A 20758-nucleotide genomic window follows, 5' to 3' on the forward strand; every position below is an offset into this window, starting at 1 on the left:
GGGTTAGGATTCAAGCCCCTTCATGGAGGATGCCTTTGGGGATATATTGTCTTTCATTTAAAGGAGGTTGGACCCATAAAACTTTAGTCATAGTACTCTTTCAAAGGGATTTTTCTCTAACGACCAGATGAAGACCGACAGCCATGCAAATATTCTCTTTTCCCTTTTTCTGTTAGTAACATTTTACTACATGAAGTGAATTTCTATATGTAACACTTAAATTCTCAACAATAACGAATCTCTCATTCATTGATAGTAATATGTAGATTATAAAACAAGCAAGGCTAACTGGATGAGTCAATGAAAAGCATTAAGGTTACATTCTGAAAGAAAGAAACCAGAACAAAGAAGTTCAATTTGAACTTCCATTCTTATTCTTATTTATATACATACGAGGTCTAGGAAAACAAACTCACTATGTCTCACTATGAACTTATATATATTTATGTACATGAACTAAGAAAACCATCTGAATGAAAGGGAAGTGGGTAAAATTGCCTAGATGACACCTAAGACAAGGGAGATACTCAGCAAACACAAGAATGCTCCTTCACCTTAGAAGGAAATGCATGAAGAACCATCCAGCTCTTTCTTCAGTTGACTGACAACAGAACTAACTCTTCTTACAAACAAAGCTAGTGAACCAATGTGACTTTACAACTTGTGTTTCCCTCAGGACCGGTTGAACACTGCCAAATCAGTTTGCTGCACCTAAAACACAATTACAAATTTATAAGCTACATGATTATGAGGTCTCATGAAAGTTAAGTGACCTAGACAATGCTGCTGGATTGGCCAGCAAGACCCGCGAGGATTGCATTGAATGGTTTTTGTCATCATGCTTTGAAGGGAAGGCTTTAAAGAGTGTTCCCCCAGGAACTGAGTCAGCCTTGTCATTTTTAATCCCCAGTGTCGCCCATATAGAGCTTTTTGCCGCTTCTCCCGAGTCATCAATCCTCAAAGTTTTTGGAACCCACAGGCTCTTTTCTTTGTTGTTTTCTTTACTGTGTCCATCCTCACCACCTGACTCATTTGGTTTGAATGTGTAGTCTTCTCTTGAATGTTTACCCAAGGTTGGGGAGTTGGGGCCAGAGTTAGGTGTTGCACCATTTGGTGATGACGGTTGCGCTAGCCATGGGATGTTCCACGTGCCTGGCATAGCACAACCCCAATAAGCTGTTGCAGGATAGAATGGCATGGTAAATCCGGGTGGACAAAAAGCAGGCGGTGGTACGGGAGAACTCCACTGCACTGGATTCCAAGGGATGGGCCAAGGGGTCCCAGGAAAGTAGGGAACCTGTGACGGAAAGCTCTGACAATTCTGCATAACCTGTTCTTTGGGTCTATTGGTGCTTGCACCTTCTACAGATGTTGTGGAGGTAACCGAAGATTTATTAGATTGATCATCCCCTTTTTCTCCACTGGCATGGGAAACAGGAATTCTTAGTTCCTCAGGTTTATGAAATCCATTTCTTGTGTAATTGTGCATGGTTTTATCAGCAAGGTTCAAAACAGATGCCATTGACTCACACAAGGGTGTATCAGTTCCAAATGTAAGGACCGTACCATTGCACTTCAAGGAAGGATGATATGCTCCATTTGGCAAGTCCGTTCTAGGATTCTGAAGGGCTGCTTCAGAAACAGTAATCTGGCGATAGTGAGAAGCCACGCTCTTGTTCTTCCTGCGACCAGCACCTACAGGAACGTTCCTCATGGTCCCCCCAGCAGTCCAGTATCTCTGGCAATTCTTGCAGAAGTGGCGGGGTTGGTTGACATTGTAATTATTATAATAGCAGAACTTGGTGTCCATGCTATTACAGCGAGGACAAGGTAGTATTTTGTCTGGTTTTTTGAGGTTCTTGTCCTGTGAATTACTTGTCTCGCCCTGTTCTTCTTCAGTCTTTGTAGTTTTCAATGTAGTAGCCTCCCTCTCGGTGGACTGGATGATGGATTCTTCACAGGTTCCAGAGGCAGTATCTGGATTGGCGACCTCTTCTGATGATTGGGCGGGGGCTCCATCTTCCTTCTTGTCATCAGTTGGTTTTTCTCCCAATGTGTCCTGGATTCAAGAAAACCTACGTTAAGTATGTTTCTATTCACTAATTTTTAGTATACAGTATAAAAACTACATATTATGAAAATCACAAACATGAATTGACTGTTTTACATTTGTGCCTTCTACAAGTAAAGCATCTTCCACATTAAACAAAATAAGCATTAAGAATTAAAACAATCTTATTCTACAGATTCTTATATTGAAAAAAAATAATTTTGAAAACTTAGATAAATACACAAATGATTACTCAACATGAAAAGATACTTCATTAGAGGAAAACAACTTAGAACAGCACTACACAAAGAACACACCAGAGAAGCTACTACAGAGTCATGGCACTGGCAATAAATTCTAAATATCACAACATTTAACCGAAGCTTCATTCTTGCAATGGTTGTATAGAATCCACTGGGCAAAATCAACTGCCAAAATCCCTTTTCGACACATTCATCCACAAAGCAAACATGTTAATTTCAATTTTCCTAAAAATGATTGATGTTGGAGATATTATCATAACTCCGCCTATGTTTCATAGCTAGTCCAAAGCCCAGGTTAAGGAGGAGGGTTGTGTTAGGCCCTCGGCCGCCAGCTTAAAACCCACCGCTATATCAAACATGGATATTTCACGATAGATTTCCAAATGGCGTTGTGTGATTCATGTAGCCAATCTCACCTAGTGGGATAAGGCTTTGTTGTTGTTGGAAATATTATCACCTAGCCAACCTCACACTTGCTGGCCCAAATCAAGAGAAAGGAGTATAATTGAAATGCTCAAAGGGGAAAATTGTGCAAAAAAATAAATGAATAGTATTGAAACCACGCGGATGCAATTCGTTGTTCTCCTTTTACAAGACAGAGTAGAACATCAATTGCAAATAAGGAAAAGTTAACTGTGGATATAAAAAAGTGAAATAAACAAGGAAATCAAAGGAAAAAACATAGGGAAGTCACTCATGATGGAACCATGGCAGGAAATTTACTAATGATAACACCATGGATATTTTTAATTCTTCTCTTTCTGGATTTGGCAAAACCAATTCAAAAATCAGGAATGAAATAGAAAAAAACGTTGATTTTCAAAAACCAGTACAAACGAATAATTTATTGTCGCAAAGATGCAGAGAAGGAAAGATTAAGTTTGTAAAGCATGAAGTTAACAAGGTTATCAAATCTGGAAACTGAAAGCACAGACACGAGACTAAGGCTAAATCCACATTGCAATCTCAGAACCTGGCAGTGTCAGACTAACCAAACAACGGAAGAACAAATCCAAATGCCTATCTCACAGAAAAACAAATAATTGTTTCTTCTTCTCCTTCATTTTTCAAAACTTCTCTCATTTTTTTGTTTCAAACACAAAACAAACCGATCCAAAAAATAAATCAAGCTTCAACAAGTGAAAAACAACACTTGAACCACTGAATGGGGATTGTAAATTAGAAACAAACCATCCACTAACTCCCCAGAAGATTGAAACCAGCCCCCAAAAAAATACCCAATTAAACACTGAACTCCTTGTAAAAAAATGAACAACACGAAAAAACCTCACAAACTACAACACCAGCCAAAAAACCAAGTCAACGGAATCTTCAATGCCCGAGCCAAACCAAAACCAACCCATTAATTCTTTTCACATTTCAAATAAACGGTCACACTCAAAATAAAAAATTTTCAAACCCCAAAATCATACCTTATCAAAATCTTTCTCTTGTGCATCTGTGTTGGTATGAGACTCCCTTGAAGAGTTGGTGGAAGAAGCGTCAACACTGTCATCAACAACAACATCACCGGAAGACGAAGCCGGAGCTCCGTTGGATCCCGGCAGAATCTCCGGCACCGGGATCGTCTTCCCGAAGAGCTTGATCGCCGGGTCTTTTGCCTCCGACATTTCCGTTATCTTTTTCTTTTATTCCTTTTTTCGCTAATAAAAAAAGACCCAAATAAAAATAAACCTCTTTCTTTACTTTTGTTTTTGTCTCAAGGGGAAAAAAAAATAAAAGGTGGTGTTGGAGAGAGAGAGAAAGTGTAGAGAGAGAGAAAGGGGTGTGACACGTTGTGTGAGAGTGTGGTTGATTGTGCGTTTTGTTGTTGATCCGGTGAAGCAGGTAGGAGTGCCACATCAGAAGCTACCTACAATTTGAGCCACAAGCTTCTTTGTGGTCTTAAAAAGATCTTTCTCTTTCTTCCTTTTTGGTTCTCTTTTTCTGTTTTGTTTCTTTGTTTGCCTAACCAAATGTACACACACGTTTGGGTATCTATCTATCTATGTGCCAAATGGTAGTTTCAACCAGCACATTGGATCGTAATAGTTGTTACTTTTTAGTAGCTTTTCAGCATGCATCGCGTCAATGACTCAAAGTTGTCGAGAGCTTGCACTTATCTTCCAAGACAAGTAGGCAACTAGCACTTGTTTTGCATGGATACCGTTTCACTTTTTTTTATAGATTTGAGAACGAAACATGTTTATTTTTTTATTCAAAACCTATTGTAATTTATTATATTTTAAGTTGATCGATTAATGTGTTTTTGAATCAAGTGAGTTTGTTTCAAGAACAAAATAATCAATAATTTCTATATGATCATTGATTATTACCAAAATCGTGTTGTATTGAAAATCAATTATTTCAGGTTTGTAATTGATTATTGTTGAAAACACATCTTTCTCATATAAGGTTTAAGAGCAACAAATATAATCAATTATTACATTTAGTAATTGATTTTTTTTGTTTAGAAAAACATATCTCAAAGCAAACAAACTAAATTTTCTTTTGCTAACTTTTCTTATTAGTTTAAGACTTGGTGAATAAAAAATTTCCATTTTTTACGAACTTAATTTTAGCCTTATAAAATCTCCACATGTTATTTTTTTTTTAAAAATAATATCATGCATCATACCAAAGTAACTCAAGACTTAAAAAATCAAAACAATAAAACTTTAAAAAACCAACAAGGTCCGACATAATTGATAAATAATTGAATTCCTTAACCATGATAATAAGAGTTTCATTCCTTGATTATGCAAATGAAAAACATTTTGTTAGGAGAGACAAAATCAACTTTGATGATCTTGACACTTTGAGAATTAGTTTTATGACTTTTGGCTATAAAGATATCTTACTTTCAGGTATGCTTGAATCTGAATAGGGAAGGGTGATGATGTTTGAGGATTTTAATCCTACACTCTCATATGTGTATCCTACATCCCTCCTTTTTTTTTTTTTTGAAAATATCAGGTTACCCTTTTCCCAACTTTAGCACTTCCTCTTTGTGTGAACTACTCCCGCGATGACACCTCCTTTAGCCGCGACAACAACAACTTCACCTTCTTCATGACAACCTTCCGACCTCCTCCTCACGAGTCATGATGTCACAAAACGTCCTCCCCCTCTTCCTTCTTTTGCATGTCGTGATTGAAGGTGAGAATACAATCTAAAACATGGTGTTTTGTCTTTCAAAATGTTTTTTTTTTTAATTTTTATTTTCAACCATTATTCTGGAGACACAATTCCAAAAGCTATATAATAGCCTTACGAAATTACCATTCCAGAATATAAATTAAGTTCTAGAATAGGTTATCTAGAAATACAAAAAATGTTTTTTATTTTCAACCATTATTTTTTATGTTATGGAATAAACATTCTAAAAGTTATTTTTTTATTATTATGTAATGTCTATTTCAGAAGGTGAAAACTATTTTTTTATTGTTATGGAATACCTATTTCAAAAACTATTTTTTACTATTATAAAATAATTATTCTAAAAAGCTATTCTTTAACTATTATGGAATACTTATTCTGAAAGATAGATGAACAAGAGTCGCAACCAGCGTTGTGAAAAGGGTGTCGGGGGAAGGAGGTGGTGCAAGACAAGGAGGAGTTGTCACGAGAAGAACAAGAGTTGTCACAAGAGGGAGATGAGTTGTCGTGAGAGCTATTGTCGCGGGTGGTAGGTACATCACGAGTTGAATGGTTTCTCAAGGAGGAAGGTGTTACGATTAGGCGGGTTGAATGGTTTCTCAAGGAGAGAAGTGTTGCGGTTAGGAAAGAAGGTTCTAATTCATTGAGGATAATTTAGTATTTTCAAACTAAAATGAGAGATACATGATACACATATGAAAGTGCAGAACTCAATCTTGATTTTATCTTTCTCAAACCAAGCACATCTTATAATTGGATTACCTCAAAAGGAAAGCCCATAGCCCCCACAAAATCATGGACGTATAATGCAATCTTTTCCTAAGCCCATATAGGTAGCCCATGATACCTCTTGCACGCACGCACACAACTGTTGAACACAAAAGCGTGTCCTTTGCATAAATCCGAACAAGCTAAGCTAGTAGCTAGTACTAATTACCCTTCCCCCATTATTCATTATCATCGTTGACCATTCGAGATTTGACCCTCCAAGTGCTTGCAAGAAAGAAAGAAGTGGCATCACCAAAACAAACCCATCTCGTAGAATTGCGATCATAACAACAAAGACAATGAAGCAGTGATGCTTCTTCTTCTTCTCATGCTCTCTGTAACCCCCCAAACCCTCATAATCTCAATTCTCACACTCCCATTTCTCCCTTCTCTTATTTATTATTATTACATACATAATCACAATTTGTCAATTTCCCTGAAGAAAAAAAAAACCCTAAAAAATCTGCTCGTTTGGATCCCATCTAGGGGCGCACCCCGGATCTCCGATTCTCTGGATCACTCCCAAGTTCTCATCTTTTTTGTTTTTGGCGAAGTGGGTCGTTGTTGAATACGTGGTTTCTGATCCAGGTTTGATTGAATTTGGGGGTTTCTGGGTTTGTGATTGAAATGGTCTATTTCCATAGCTCAGTCTCCCTCTGCAACTCCTCCGTTGACCAATCCATGGCAAATTCCCTCGATCCGAAATCGAGGCACAGGAAAACCCCCAATTTCCTCCCGTCTCCACCGTGCCAGCGATCCCGGTCGGCTGTGGTTGACGTCGTGATTTTTGCAGCGGTTATCGCGGCTTTTGGGTTCTTGTTGTTCCCCTATGCTCAAATTGTGGCCAGTGAGAGTGTCAAAATTGGTGTTGTGATTGTGAATTTGGTCGAAGAGGAGGCTTCTGTTGCCCCTTGGATTTACATGTTTATTGGTGTCAGTGTTACCTTTGCAGCATTGACTACTTGGGTTCTCGTGGCTTGCACAACAAGGAAGTGTGGGAACCCCAATTGCAAGGGTCTAAGGAAGGCTGCAGAGTTTGACATTCAGTTGGAGACTGAGGATTGTGTGAAGAATTCACCTTCATTGACAAAGGGTGGTGGGGTTAAGAAGGGACTGTTCAAGGTTCCTTGTGATCATCACCGCGAACTTGAGGCTGAGCTTAAGAAGATGGCACCCCCCAATGGAAGGGCCATTCTTGTCCTCAGGGGAAGGTGTGGTTGTTCTGTTGGTAGGCTGGAGGTTCCGAGACCAAAGAAGAATAGAAAGATCAAGAAGTAGAATACAGAAAAGAAGAAACAAAAAGTCTTATAGGAAGGAGAGAATATTGGATACAGAATGTAGTCTTAAATGGGCAGAGAGGTTGCTTATAGTTATATGGTCATATTCTATTTAAAATTAGGTTGTCTTTGGAATAAGTCTCTCCAATTTGGCAATAAGTTGTAAGAAACTATGAATCATACACAGTTTGGGTATTTATACCTGGTAATATAAGAATCCTTTAATTTGAATTGATTTACTTCACTGTTCTTTTAAATTTGGTGTTCCTGATTTTTCGTTAATTGTGGTTACAGTTTTTCTAGTTTTTGTGATAAGTGGGTGCCCATGATTAAAGTTACCAATCTTTTGGTAGAGTACAGGTGATGATGGAGTAAGTTGTTGTTCTGGTCTTATGAATGCACAATTGAATTGAACCTTGTTGAGATCCAAGTTTATTATTGTTGTTTTAAAGCATAATTGTTTCACTGAAATTTAATATTATCTATTGTGCTTGATTCTTCGGTTCATTGGTGTGCACTTTCTCCATTAATTGTGTGAATTGTTTAATTAAATTGTTTGCTGCCCTAGGCTGGATCTACTAGAAGAGGTTGCCTGTGATTTGAACCATGGAGTGGATTGCTCACTTACCAGAAATCTTTTATACAGTTGTATGTAAACTCTGGTTTTCTATTTGAATTCTTTTTTTCTTTTTTTTTTTCTTTGGAAAAGTCAATTCACATATTAAGTTTGTTGTATCTAATACTTTGTGCTTGTTAAGTGGACTTGTTGCATCTAGCGGTCCTATTCTTAACTTGATAATATAAAGCTTGTTATTTCATTTCAGAAAGGTTGTTACTTATATACAGCAAAACAATTTTGTACACTAAAATGTGACCTTCAGCCTTTTTCTTTTTTCCCCGTCACGTTTCTCCTTTTGATGAAATATACTTTATAAGTACTAAGATCAAGTTTGGCCAAATCTTTAGGACCAAAACACACATTTTAGCCTATAGTGTATATCTCTAATATGTTGGCATAGCCTTTCTAGTTATTGCTGTGGTACTTGCTTAGATTGAATTGGCTTCAAATGTTTCTACTTCTTGGTGGTTATTTCATTTAAAGTATTCACAGCAAGGTTAGCGGCAAAGCAAATGTCATGTTTGCTGACCAAATCCATTTGATTTGTGGATGCAGATATGTTAAAATTTCGCATACATTGACTTCTTTCATTTGCAACAACTCTAAATTCATGTTATTGCACAAGTGATTCTCTTCTGCGGTTGATGGATAACTGGAGGGATAATATGTAGTGCTCAGATGGCATAAAAAACTGATTCTACATCATGTGTGCTTTTTTCTTGATGCTAAATTACAAGTCACTGAGCTAAAAATTAGTTAATATGTTGTTCTTTGATTTATACTGTGATTGAGGAAGACTGGAAGAGAGTTGCAAAAGAGAGATATAGGGGCTGAAGAGGGAGGGGGAGAAAGAGAAGTGGAGTAAATAAATTAGATAGAAAGCTTGTTTAAAAGAAAGAAGTCAATTAAAGAAAATCAAATAGTCAAACTGGAGAAACTGTAAAACACGATAAAAAATGTCCACAAACCAAAAAATATAACATCAAAAAATGAAATTATCATAGAAATTTTATAACATAAAACAATGTTTATATTTTGAAATTGAAAAAAAAAACTGGTTCAAAGAGAAAAGATAAATTAAACCAAAATAAAAAAACATGAAATTGTAAATCAAATAAGCTGATATAAATAAATATTCTATTAGATAATGAATCATTTGTAGGTGAAACCAAATACAAATACTTTCTTAATTGATTCATTTTCCTATTTAAAAAATTGTAATTAATATTGATTTAATTGATTTTTGAATGTCAAATGACAGAGGGAGGGAGAAAATTATAATTCAAGTGTTGTTTAGGAAAAAGAAAATTAAGGTTACATGACCTCTATGCTGAGCCTTATTTATATAAGGGGTTCTACCTCATAAAGGAATTTATTTGACCATGAATCTAACTAATGAAAGAAAAAAACTATGAATCTGAATAAATGAAAAAGAAGCCAGCCTAAGTTTTTTAAAACAACTACTGAAAAAAAAAACTATAATATTGCACAAAAATGTTCTTTGCCACAAATATTCATAAGAAAATGATAATCAGTGTCGATAGCTTTATTAGGAAATTGAAAGTGATTTTTTTATTAAAAATGTAGTGATAATATACTTTGTGATCTCTTATACAACTTTATTGATATTTTTTTTATTTAGATTTCTTAGTCACTATCTTTAGAATCTGTAAAAAAAACATTATCTTTAGAATATTAACTAGCATGTAAAGAAAAAAATTACTTTTAATTTCTTAGTAATAAATTTTTTTTAGTATATGTAAATTTATTTTCTAGTACACATTAATTAGCATTTTCCTTCATCAAAATAAAGAACCAATTTCTTCTTCAAAACAAAAATAAAATAAAATTGTTGCACCAATTGGACAACCTCGGAAACAACTCCCATGTTTCACATGTGAACGGTGCCAACAATGGATCTTCCTTCCTACTTCCTAACTACCAAACCTACCTTTTGGGCGGAAACTCCAATGCAGACTCGTTTCAATTCCAAATCCTACTTTCTCGCATTCTTCTTCACTATGAAGAATAGTAGCCTTCATTCTCTTCACCAGAATTCTTGTTGCCAATGGAAATTGCACTTTCCCTTCACAAATCCCAAACCCCTCTTCTGGGTTCTTCCTCTCGTGGGAACCTTTCCTTTTCGGGGCGTTGTTTTGCCTCAAAGGTGAAAAATTGGAGCCTCCCCTTTTCCCGGATTTGTTGTTCCTCCATGGAACAAAGGCTGAAACCTAAACCAAAGAAAGTTGAGTATAGGGAAAGAAAAGTGGCAGTTTTGGATGATACCCAGATCAGGAAAACTTCCTCTTCTGGGCTCTGTATTCAGATAGAGAAATTAGTTTTGTGTAATAGGTATAGGGAAGCAATGGAGTTGTTTGAAATATTGGAACTTGAACATGATGGTTTTGATGTGGGTGGTAGCACTTATGATGCTCTGGTGAGTGCTTGTGTTGGTTTGAGATCAATTAGAGGTGTCAAGAGGGTGTTCAATTACATGGTTAATAGTGGGTTTGAGCCTGATTTGTATGTGATGAACAGGGTCTTGTTTGTGCATGTGAAATGTGGCCTCATGCTCGATGCACGCAAGCTGTTTGATGAGATGCCGGAGAAAGATATGGCTTCATGGATGACCATGATCGGTGGATTCGTGGACTCTGGGAATTTCTCTGAAGCTTTTGGGTTGTTTCTGTGTATGTGGGAGGAGTTTAATGATGGAAGATCTCGCACGTTTACCACCATGATTCGGGCGTCGGCTGGATTGGGTCTTGTTCAGGTGGGAAGGCAAATTCATTCATGTGCTTTGAAAAGAGGGGTCGGCGATGATACTTTTGTGTCTTGTGCGCTGATTGACATGTACAGCAAGTGTGGTAGCATTGAAGATGCTCATTGTGTTTTTGATCAAATGCCAGAGAAGACCACTGTGGGATGGAACTCCATTATTGCTAGCTATGCACTTCATGGTTATAGTGAGGAAGCTCTTAGTTTCTACTATGAAATGCGTGATAGTGGTGCTAAAATAGATCATTTTACTATTTCGATTGTGATAAGAATTTGCGCAAGATTGGCATCATTAGAATATGCAAAACAAGCTCATGCTGCTTTAGTTCGTCGCGGTTATGACACAGATATAGTGGCAAACACCGCGCTTGTTGACTTCTATAGCAAATGGGGCAGGATGGAAGATGCCTGGCATGTTTTCAACAGGATGCGCCGCAAGAATGTCATATCTTGGAATGCACTGATTGCCGGATATGGTAATCACGGTCAAGGAGAAGAGGCTGTAGAAATGTTTGAGCAGATGCTTCGAGAAGGGATGATTCCTAACCATGTCACTTTTCTTGCTGTCTTATCTGCTTGCAGCTATTCAGGATTATCAGAACGAGGTTGGGAGATTTTTTACTCTATGAGTAGAGATCACAAGGTTAAGCCCAGAGCAATGCATTATGCATGTATGGTTGAACTATTAGGTCGGGAAGGCTTATTAGATGAGGCTTATGAACTAATTAGAAGTGCTCCTTTCAAACCAACAACAAACATGTGGGCAACATTGCTGACGGCATGCAGAATGCACGAGAATTTAGAACTGGGAAAGTTAGCAGCCGAAAATCTTTACGGGATGGAGCCTGAAAAGCTGTGTAATTATATAGTGCTTCTGAATCTATACAACAGTTCTGGCAAATTGAAGGAAGCTGCTGGTGTTTTACAGACCTTAAAGAGGAAGGGTTTAAGAATGCTTCCAGCTTGTACCTGGATTGAAGTCAAGAAACAGTCATATGCCTTCCTTTGTGGAGATAAATCTCATTCCCAAACAAAGGAAATATATGAAAAAGTGAACAACATGATGGTTGAGATATCTAGGCATGGTTATGTTGAGGAGAATAAAGCTTTGCTTCCTGATGTGGATGAAGAGGAACAGCGCATTCTCAAATACCATAGTGAAAAATTGGCTATAGCTTTTGGACTTATCAACACTCCACATTGGACACCTTTGCAAATTACTCAGGGCCATCGTGTGTGTGGTGATTGCCATAGTGCAATTAAGTTTATAGCAATGGTTACAGGACGGGAAATTGTGGTAAGAGATGCTAGCAGATTTCACCATTTTAGAGATGGTAGTTGCTCTTGTGGCGATTATTGGTGATGATAAAATTGTGTCATTCAAGTCACAGTCCTTTATACTGAGTAGCCTGTTGTTAGCTCACCTTAGCCTCACATTTGATTAGGATACAACTATAATACATGTAATTTATTCAGTGATCCGTTAATAAAAGTCCTATTTTCTTCTAACACTTTGCACTTTTTTCTCATGCTTATTTTGTGGCGATTACTGGTTTGGTTTGCTGAGGACTGAAGGTGTAATTTCGTTGTCTTATTGTTCTTTTTTTAATTGGATAACTCCTTCAAACTCATAATTTTTAACCTTCATAACTCATAATTTTTTTAATTCTTACAAATAAATAAAAAATAAGAATAAAAATAAACTAAGGTTTAGAAAGATTCTAAATCCTAATATTTAACCTCCTTGACTCTTAAAATGTTATATTTTATACTCATTTACACAATTATTAATCAACTGAATAATTAATAATTTAAAATAAATACAATATTTGGTCACTGAATTCTTTTAAATTTCACTTTTTGTTACATTGTGATTATCGTCCTAATTTTTTTATAGATCAAGAACATATAATAAATAGATGAAAAAATATTAAATTTACAAAATTAATGTTATTCTCATTAATTTATTTGTTTTTGTAGTTCATATCATTAGTATTGTGAAAAATATAAGTGAAAAGAAATTAATGTTACATTAAAAAACTAAAATAATAATTATTTTGAGATGATTTTTTTTTCTTATACAGTAAGAAAAAAATATTTGTTTAATAAATAATGTTATATCTTCTTACAATTTTATAAAGAAAATATTAAATAAAATAATACATTTAAATTTTTTAAAAATACAAAACATATTGAATTCAATACTTATAATTGAAAGGAAGTACAACCATTAGTAACTGAAAATTGAAAAAAATATTCCTATCTACTACATAGATTGATGTAAAATTTTTTGGTATCTATTTTTTTTTTCTAGACCTCACACATGTATTTTGTTCAGTTGACAATCACGTTTGAATGGGTATTGTCTTATACTCACAAATCACACTAGTTGATGCTCTGTTTATTTTTGGTAGGTACTGTACAATTGGTAAGAGAGATTTGAGCAAAAATAAAATGAAAATTTGAATATTATTAATAAACTCTCCTCCTTTATGCGTTTCTCTCTCTCTCTCTCTCCTCTGCTCGCTGCTTGCTCGAAGAGCTTTGGAGGGCAAAGTTTCACCATGGATGCATCTCGGATCGACATCTTTGAGATTTACCGAAGATACTGTGGTAATCTCCCTCACTTACCCTTTTCAATCACAGGCAGCAAACACCAATTCGATTCTTGATTATGCAGCAAGTTCTGTTTTTTGTTTCATTTGTCGAAGATTTTGTTCTTTTGGGTCGCGGAATTTGAATTTTTTCATTTCTGGGTCTTGTTGTTTGGCTTAGTTTGAGCACCATGGTATTGGTTTAGTTTTTCTCTCTCTAAGGAAAAAGAAAAGAACTAGAAGAAGAATTCTTTAATTTTAATTTTAAATTTGTTTTTTTTTTGTTAATTATGTTGTGGTGATATATGTATGCGATTCTGTTCTTTATTATTTATTATTATTTTTTATTTATTTATTTGAGTTTGGTTGTGCAGACATAAAATCAGGACATGCATATATTGGTGGGGAAGAAGGGTACAGGCAAGATAGTGACATTCAGAAGGCTAAGGTCTCAAGGGAGGCACTCACACAGCTCTCAAAATTGGTTGAGTCTCGAGTTACTACAGGGTCTGTGTTTCTTTGACATTTTCCTGTGATAATTTTGAAGCCAAGTAGTGACATTTTCCTGTGATAATTTTGAAGCCAAGTAGTTTTTTTTAACTAATCATAGTAATCAATGACAAACAATGGTGTGGAGTGGTTGATTCCAAAAAGGCTATATCGGGATAGCAGATAGTGGAATGACCACTATTTTGAACCCTAAAACCTAAACATAGATTTATACTGCACATATATATGCTGAAAAATAAAAAAAAAACCTGTAATTAAAGACATTCATAGTTAATGATCAAAAGTTAGAGTTTGAGAACTAAACAAACATGTCAATCGGCTGAGTACAACGGGAATTGGCTGGGTTTGTCAGAAGTCTGCCATGACCAGGAGTTGATGTGAGCTGCTAGAATCTGTAGGAAAAGGTTAGGGCTTCAGTGGAGGGGGCTGGAAATGATCTTGACAGCATCAGCAAAATAGGTTTAATGTAAAAATCTTTGTAGTTTAAATTTGGCTGGGTAACATAATGGAAATGTATTGGACTGGAAATCCTGGAATGACGGTTTGTTCCCCTCCTTGGCCTCAGGGAGTGGCGAGCAGAAAAATTACGCCAATCCATTGAGATATGGTATGCTACAAGTGAATATTTTCGAAGGCTAATTTTCCTTGAAGGAAATCATGAATACTAAAGGGAAATTGCTTCTCAATAATCGAGAGAAATATGACAATGAAAATATGTTTAGTAATTTACCTTTGGCAGTTTTGCTTCTATAAAGAATTATTAAAATTGGGATGATGTGCAAACAAACTGAAATTGTGAATGAGCAATCACAATGTTTAGATTCACACGGCTTAAGAGAATTGCTCTGAAGTTCAAGCTAACTAATATAATAGATTTTGAAAGTAATCATTCAGTTGTCTAGGTGTCAAATGATAACGTCAGATAAAATGTATGAATGGATATTTTTTCTCTCTTTCTGTGATGATCATCAGTATTCTATTACTAAGTCTATGGGATTTTCTACAATTTTTTGTTTACGGCATATTTGGAAAAATGTCGGCTTCAGGCTTCAGCTTAATCCTGACAGTTTTTGGGTCATGATTGGATCTTGTGTGCTTTACATTTGCAATCTGCATTGAAGTTATGCTTCTAAAGGAACAAATTTGTTTTTCCACTCCAGCTAATTGTCATTGTCAAGTGTATTGAAGTTACTGCTGTATCATGTGTAGGTTAATTTTAATTTAAATGTTCATGAAATTATTTTATTAGGCCATGTGTGCATTTTTTTTCTAACAATTGTTGACATGCCAAATTTTCCAGGGTAACAATTTTTGATGAACTTTCAATGCTCATGTCACGGTTGAATTTAAGGGTGAGCTTTGATATCTTTGACACTATTCTGTTATGAAATTTCAGATATTTTTATCCAAGAAAATGTTTTCTGTCTACTAGTTCACAAGTAGGTTTTACCGTTTCCTTTTCTCAATTATAAAAGAATTGTTTTACTGTTATGATTTGCAGCAGTTGGATGCACAAAAGTAAGACACCAAATAATGAAATAAACATATTAAGATCACTTGCCTCTGTCCTGAGACTTATGGAAATAAAAGTGAAATTTCTAGAGATTGTGCATTATCTATACTATAAGGAGAGAAAAGGAAAAAGCTATAGCATGTTGCAAAGAATTCTTGCACTCACTTTCAGTTTTTTTATACCTCTTATACATTTTTAATTTAAATATGTGCTTTCCTTTGTTTACCTGTCTAGGCGGACTTTCCAGAATTCTCGCGGTTCTATGATTTTGTTTTCTTCATGTGTCGCGAAAATGGTCAAAAGAATATTAGTAAGTGTCCAACTGTCCAAGATTAGTAATTAGTAATTTGTACATAATCTTCTATTTATTCCTTAAAGTGATAAGCAGTATGTAACACTCACTGTTTATTTCCTTTAATTGTTAAACTTTGATAATTTACAGCTGTAAGCAGGGCAGTAACTGCATGGAAATTAGTTCTTGCTGGGAGGTTTTCACTGCTTCATCCATGGTGTGACTTTGTTGAGGTACAGTAATGCTTAAGAACTGAGAAACTGTTTTGGGGTTTTCCTTAGTCACCAGGGCTGTGCTTGAGAGGGAAGCCTTGCAATTATAACCATATACAAATTTCTTATGGGGAATACAGTACAGTCTATTAGTGGAAGGGTTAGAATTTCATAGATCAAGTATAGTGTTCTTTGGGTAGGAAAAAACCTAGTATGCACAAATGCTACATGGGACATGAGCATAAGGATGCAGCACATTCTAAAAGTTGTAGTATGCAACACTTTCACAGAAGTGTTATCTGGAGCCAGAAAGTTGGTTGTGGGAGCCACCCCCAAAACCACACCACCTTGATTTGGCAAGTTGAGGTGATGCAGCTGCTTCACTTAAGTGATTGTGGATATTTAAAAATTAACAGAAGTTGTTCATAATATATCAAATCATCACTAAAATAGTATTTAATGAGAATTAAATCATAACAACATTAAAAACTTAAAGTATTCCATTTAACAATACTGGAACACAAGTTAATAACAAGAGTCAAGTAATAATATAAAGGAAAAAAATAAAGTACAGCAAGAAAGGGAAAAGTATGGTTGCCTATCTGGACACGACCATGGAAGAAGGAATATAAAACAGAACATAGACCTCTCTTTGATGTGAACAGAGTAGAGACCACAGAATGGTGTGCCAAAGTTTCAGAGTGTGGGCCTGTGGGGTTGTCCAGAAGCTCCACTGGCATGCCATGAGTTGGCCGGAAATGCAGCTGATAGCTTTGGGTCAGATGGTTTGTGTTGAAGAGAGAAGAGACTAGTGTTGTTTAGCCTTCAAAAGGAGTGGGTGGGAACATAGGGTTGTGTTCTGATGAAATTAAAGGGGAGCAAAATCCCAAGATTTCCCCTCCCCCCACCCCACCACCAACAGCACCAAACAACTTCATTGAGGGACCGGGGCCAAAAAAGGGGGATTTTTATGTCTAATGCAATAGATCGTGTTGGCTGCGATTGATTCATGGTGCTCCACGTGGGACAGTGAGCTGCAATGCAATGGGGTTCCACTTAGCGGCCCTTAGCCACAACATTCTGCAATGCCATTGCGGCACTATAGTGTGCAATTAACTACTCTGCCAGAAGCTTATGGCTTCCTGGGTTGCCATCTAATCACTAAAATGGGGAGGTAAAGGGAGTTTAGAATTTACCAAAAATGGAAATTGGAGAACACAAGCAAACACAGGGAAAGGCAACAGAGAGGAAAGATACAAATACACATGAGGCTATGAAATAGCATAGAATAAGAGAATGACCAATTTTATGTTATAAGATAGGGTTGTAAATCTGGGAAATTGGGCTTTGGCTCATGTGCCATCACCGTGCTTTGGGGTTAGGGCTGCTCAATACTATCAGCCTATTTAAATCTCAATGTAAGCTCAGTCCATTTAACCTGTGAGTTAAATGGGTTAGATCAAGTTGACCCGTGAACCAATCCATTTGTAGTATTGTGTTATTTTACTTTTCTTTTGTTGGAAGCTGATCTATTACTTTTTATTCAGAAGAATCAACGGTACAACATCTCTGAGGATACCTGGCAACAGGTTCTAGCTTTCAGCTGGTGTACCCGTGATAGTCTGGAAGCATATGATCCTGAAGGTACATACTGTTTTCATGGTATGCTTTCTACAATTAACTGTAGAGATGCAGATATTGGTACTTATATGCCTTTCTCCATTTCATTTAATTAAGTCTTATTTGATGCATTAATGTTGCACGGTTATTTTATGTATCTGCACGCAATTAAGGTATTCTCGTTTTAAATAGTGAAATCAGTAAAAAAAGTTTTTGATATCCTTTAATTAATGGAAGAGGGATTGTTTTGGGTGGTGGGGCATTTTGACTAACTGATGCAATGCTCTTTTTTTTTTTCTTGCAGGTGCTTGGCCTGTTTTAATAGATGATTTTGTTGAGCATATGTACAGGTTTGATTTCTTTATGACCAAACAAAGCATATTAAATTTTTAGGCAATTTTGCAATAAGCCAATTTTAGGCATTGTTCTGTGATTAATTTTGTATATATTGGATTACATTTTATCAACTTCTCTGACCTTCATTGTCTTGCAGGATGCAAGGATCGTATTATGATAATTCCAACTTCCATTGTAACTGTGGTGATCCAGAATCTCAGTCATGTGTTTTTGATGACCCCCTCCCTGGTTAGTTTATTGAAGTTGCAATCATTCCCTGAAATAAGGAATTAGAGTCTTAGGGATTTTTAATTTCCTTCTCACTTTTTGCTTTATAAACTGTTATATAAAATAGTTCCACACTACTTATTAGCAATCAATTCTCATCCAAAATCTATTAACTTTTGAAAATTGTTTCCAAAACTAGTGCTTAAAAAACAAAAAATAGAAACTGGGAGATTTTCTCTTATCTTTTTTTGTTTGCTTCAAGTGTTCTGTTCAAGTATGTAAAGGACCAACTTTTACAAAATAGAAATGTGCTCAGGAGACAAACACTTTCAAATGTGCTCAAGATACAAATTTTAGAAAATGGAAAATTATTTTTGAAAAGAGTAAACAAACGACGCTTAATCACTGTTGTAAAAATCTCTTGCTGATTATGGTTTTCCTACAGGACTGAGAAGTTTTTCTGGTCTAAAGAGGAAGTTACCCGAGGACTTGAGCAAAAGTGATGATATGGATTCCAATGACATGATTCTTTCAAATTGTAAAAGAAGTAGAGCTCATGATGCGGTGGATTTGGAGGACAATCCACCAGGGAATACAGCAGATGACTGTATGGAAACCAGTAGACAAAATAGTCCGTTGTGTTCATCGATGTCCCCATGTGCAGTTGAAGGTTGTCTGTCTAAGGGATTTGCAGGACTACTCTCAACTCGTTCCTTTGTGCAGTTTGGTAGGGAGAGAAGGGCTTCCTTTTGATGAAGCACCCCCACCTATAGTTAAAGAAGTATATAGAAGTTTCTTTTGCTAGTTGATATCTGTTGATGTATTCATTTTGAATGTTGTTGGCATTGTAATTTGTAACATCATCATGGTGAGTGTTAAATAACTTAACTATCCATTGCCTTTGATAAAATCAATAAAAAAGAGTTGTGTTTTGCTTTTATGTTGACATTTCATCCCATTGTTTCAATATGTATACTTGAATTTGAGAACTAGGTACATATGTTGAACAGCTATATAAAATTTTAGAACTTGAATGAAATTTAAAAAATTCTTTGTGCTGTGTTTCACGTCATGATTAGTAAAAAAGGCAAGACGTCCATTCTATTTTTATTAGTTGGCTGTTTATTTATTTTTATTCGTAACGTGTTGTTATATAACACAGTTAATTACTTGGCCTCCATAAAATTTTCAATTATGTTCTCAAGTGGGTTTTATTTATTGCTATGAAAAATTATGTTTTACCATGACCAAAAAATTTAAGCTTGCATCACATTCTATTTTTTAAGATTAAATCAAACATAAAAATAATGACATCATGAGTCATGTTCCTTTTCAAATTTCTGCAGAAAAAAATCACAATTTAAACTTAACCGTTTCAAATTGTCACAATTTAAACTTGTAAAACCATCAATAACCGCCTAACTGTTTCAAATTGTTAGAAATCCATACACTATATATAAAACCCTCAATGCAAATCCACCATTCCAATTCCTTACACACATGAATATGGATCTAAATGAACAACAAATCGACATCAAAGTGTACAGCAACAATGCAACTCCAGCACCCGAACATGAAACACTGAACCCCTCTTCCAACCCTCCTCAACCCAAGAAATGTCGTGCCCTAATGGCAAAGGGTATCCAAAAAATCTATCAAAAACCTCCCTCCTCACCTTCAAGATGGTCCTCCCCTCCATCTACAAGAATGGTCAATGTGCACCCACGTTCACACACCCTCCTGATCCACTTCCTCCTCTTTGTCTGTGCCCTCTCCTGCTTCTTCTTCCACTTCACTGACAGTTTCCATGGCACCGTTTACTATGGCTTCGTCACCCCGCTATGGCCTTCCCGGAGGATGATAGGTTCAAGGTCGGGTTCATCGACTTTGTCCACGCCGTCATGTCGGTGACGGTGTTCGTGGCCATTTCTATTTCGGATTATAGGGTCACCAATTGCCTTCCCCCCTGGGAGGGAGAAGGATATGGAGCAAGTGAGGGAGAGTTTCCTTTTGATGGTAGGGATTGTTTGCACCGGTTTGTTTCTCATCTTCCCTACTTTCAGACATGGGATTGGTTGGATGTCTGCTAGTTAATTATGTAAAACATGTAACATGTACGTGTGTTGTGTTTCTTTTTGCTGTTTCTTTGCATTGTTTTTTTTTTTTACGTTTATGTGAAAATAATGACCAAGGATCAACAATGCTGTTGGTTTGGTCAGGTTTGGATTATTAGTTGGATAAATGTGCTTAATTAACTGTCCGATTCTATGTTCATTGTATAATGACGTCATCGATTCAAATGAATTTAATTTTTAGTTTTAGAATATTCATTTTCATACCATTGCTTTTCTAGAACTAGATATTATTTGTTAGAAAATCGTTCAGATTGAATATCAATGTATCATCTGATGATCCATCTTAGTACCATCTGATGATCCATCTTAGTACCATCATTGCAACTTTTGTGACAATTTGTAGTTTTTCTTCGGTTCACTTTTGTTTTTACTTTCGAGATTCTACAATTTTAAGGGGTCAACCC

General features: G+C 36.0%; 4 protein-coding genes and 1 pseudogene across 4 annotated transcripts; 4 read left to right on the forward strand and 1 right to left on the reverse strand.

Moving 5' to 3' along the window:
- Positions 1-295: 295 nt before the first annotated feature.
- LOC100784308 (cyclic dof factor 2) lies at positions 296-4220 on the reverse strand. The gene is made up of 2 exons (XM_003533489.5): positions 3747-4220; positions 296-2059 (listed from the first exon to the last, which is right to left on the reverse strand). The coding sequence occupies exons 1-2, from the start codon at positions 3942-3944 to the stop codon at positions 746-748; spliced, it is 1512 nt and encodes a 503-aa protein (XP_003533537.2). The 5' UTR covers positions 3945-4220; the 3' UTR covers positions 296-745.
- A 2120-nt stretch (positions 4221-6340) lies between these two features.
- LOC102666300 (uncharacterized protein At5g19025) lies at positions 6341-7748 on the forward strand. The gene has a single exon (XM_006587690.3). It carries the CDS (start codon positions 6868-6870, stop codon positions 7516-7518), a length of 651 nt encoding a protein of 216 aa, XP_006587753.1. The 5' UTR covers positions 6341-6867; the 3' UTR covers positions 7519-7748.
- A 2116-nt stretch (positions 7749-9864) lies between these two features.
- LOC100784842 (pentatricopeptide repeat-containing protein At5g50390, chloroplastic) lies at positions 9865-12423 on the forward strand. The gene has a single exon (XM_003533490.5). The coding sequence runs from the start codon at positions 10205-10207 to the stop codon at positions 12275-12277; it is 2073 nt and encodes a 690-aa protein (XP_003533538.1). The 5' UTR covers positions 9865-10204; the 3' UTR covers positions 12278-12423.
- Positions 12424-13262: 839 nt separating this feature from the next.
- LOC100792801 (DCN1-like protein 2) lies at positions 13263-19159 on the forward strand. Its single transcript, XM_003534398.4, has 9 exons — positions 13263-13527; positions 13883-14015; positions 15319-15370; positions 15766-15841; positions 15974-16056; positions 17583-17679; positions 17960-18005; positions 18149-18240; positions 18665-19159. Exons 1-9 carry the CDS (start codon positions 13407-13409, stop codon positions 18970-18972), a joined length of 1008 nt encoding a protein of 335 aa, XP_003534446.2. The 5' UTR covers positions 13263-13406; the 3' UTR covers positions 18973-19159.
- A 500-nt stretch (positions 19160-19659) lies between these two features.
- LOC112997799 (protein DMP9-like) lies at positions 19660-20555 on the forward strand (annotated as a pseudogene).
- The last annotated feature ends 203 nt before the right edge of the window (positions 20556-20758 follow it).

This window comes from Glycine max, chromosome 9 (genome assembly GCF_000004515.6).
Source record: "Glycine max cultivar Williams 82 chromosome 9, Glycine_max_v4.0, whole genome shotgun sequence".
Classification (NCBI taxonomy): domain Eukaryota; kingdom Viridiplantae; phylum Streptophyta; class Magnoliopsida; order Fabales; family Fabaceae; genus Glycine; species Glycine max.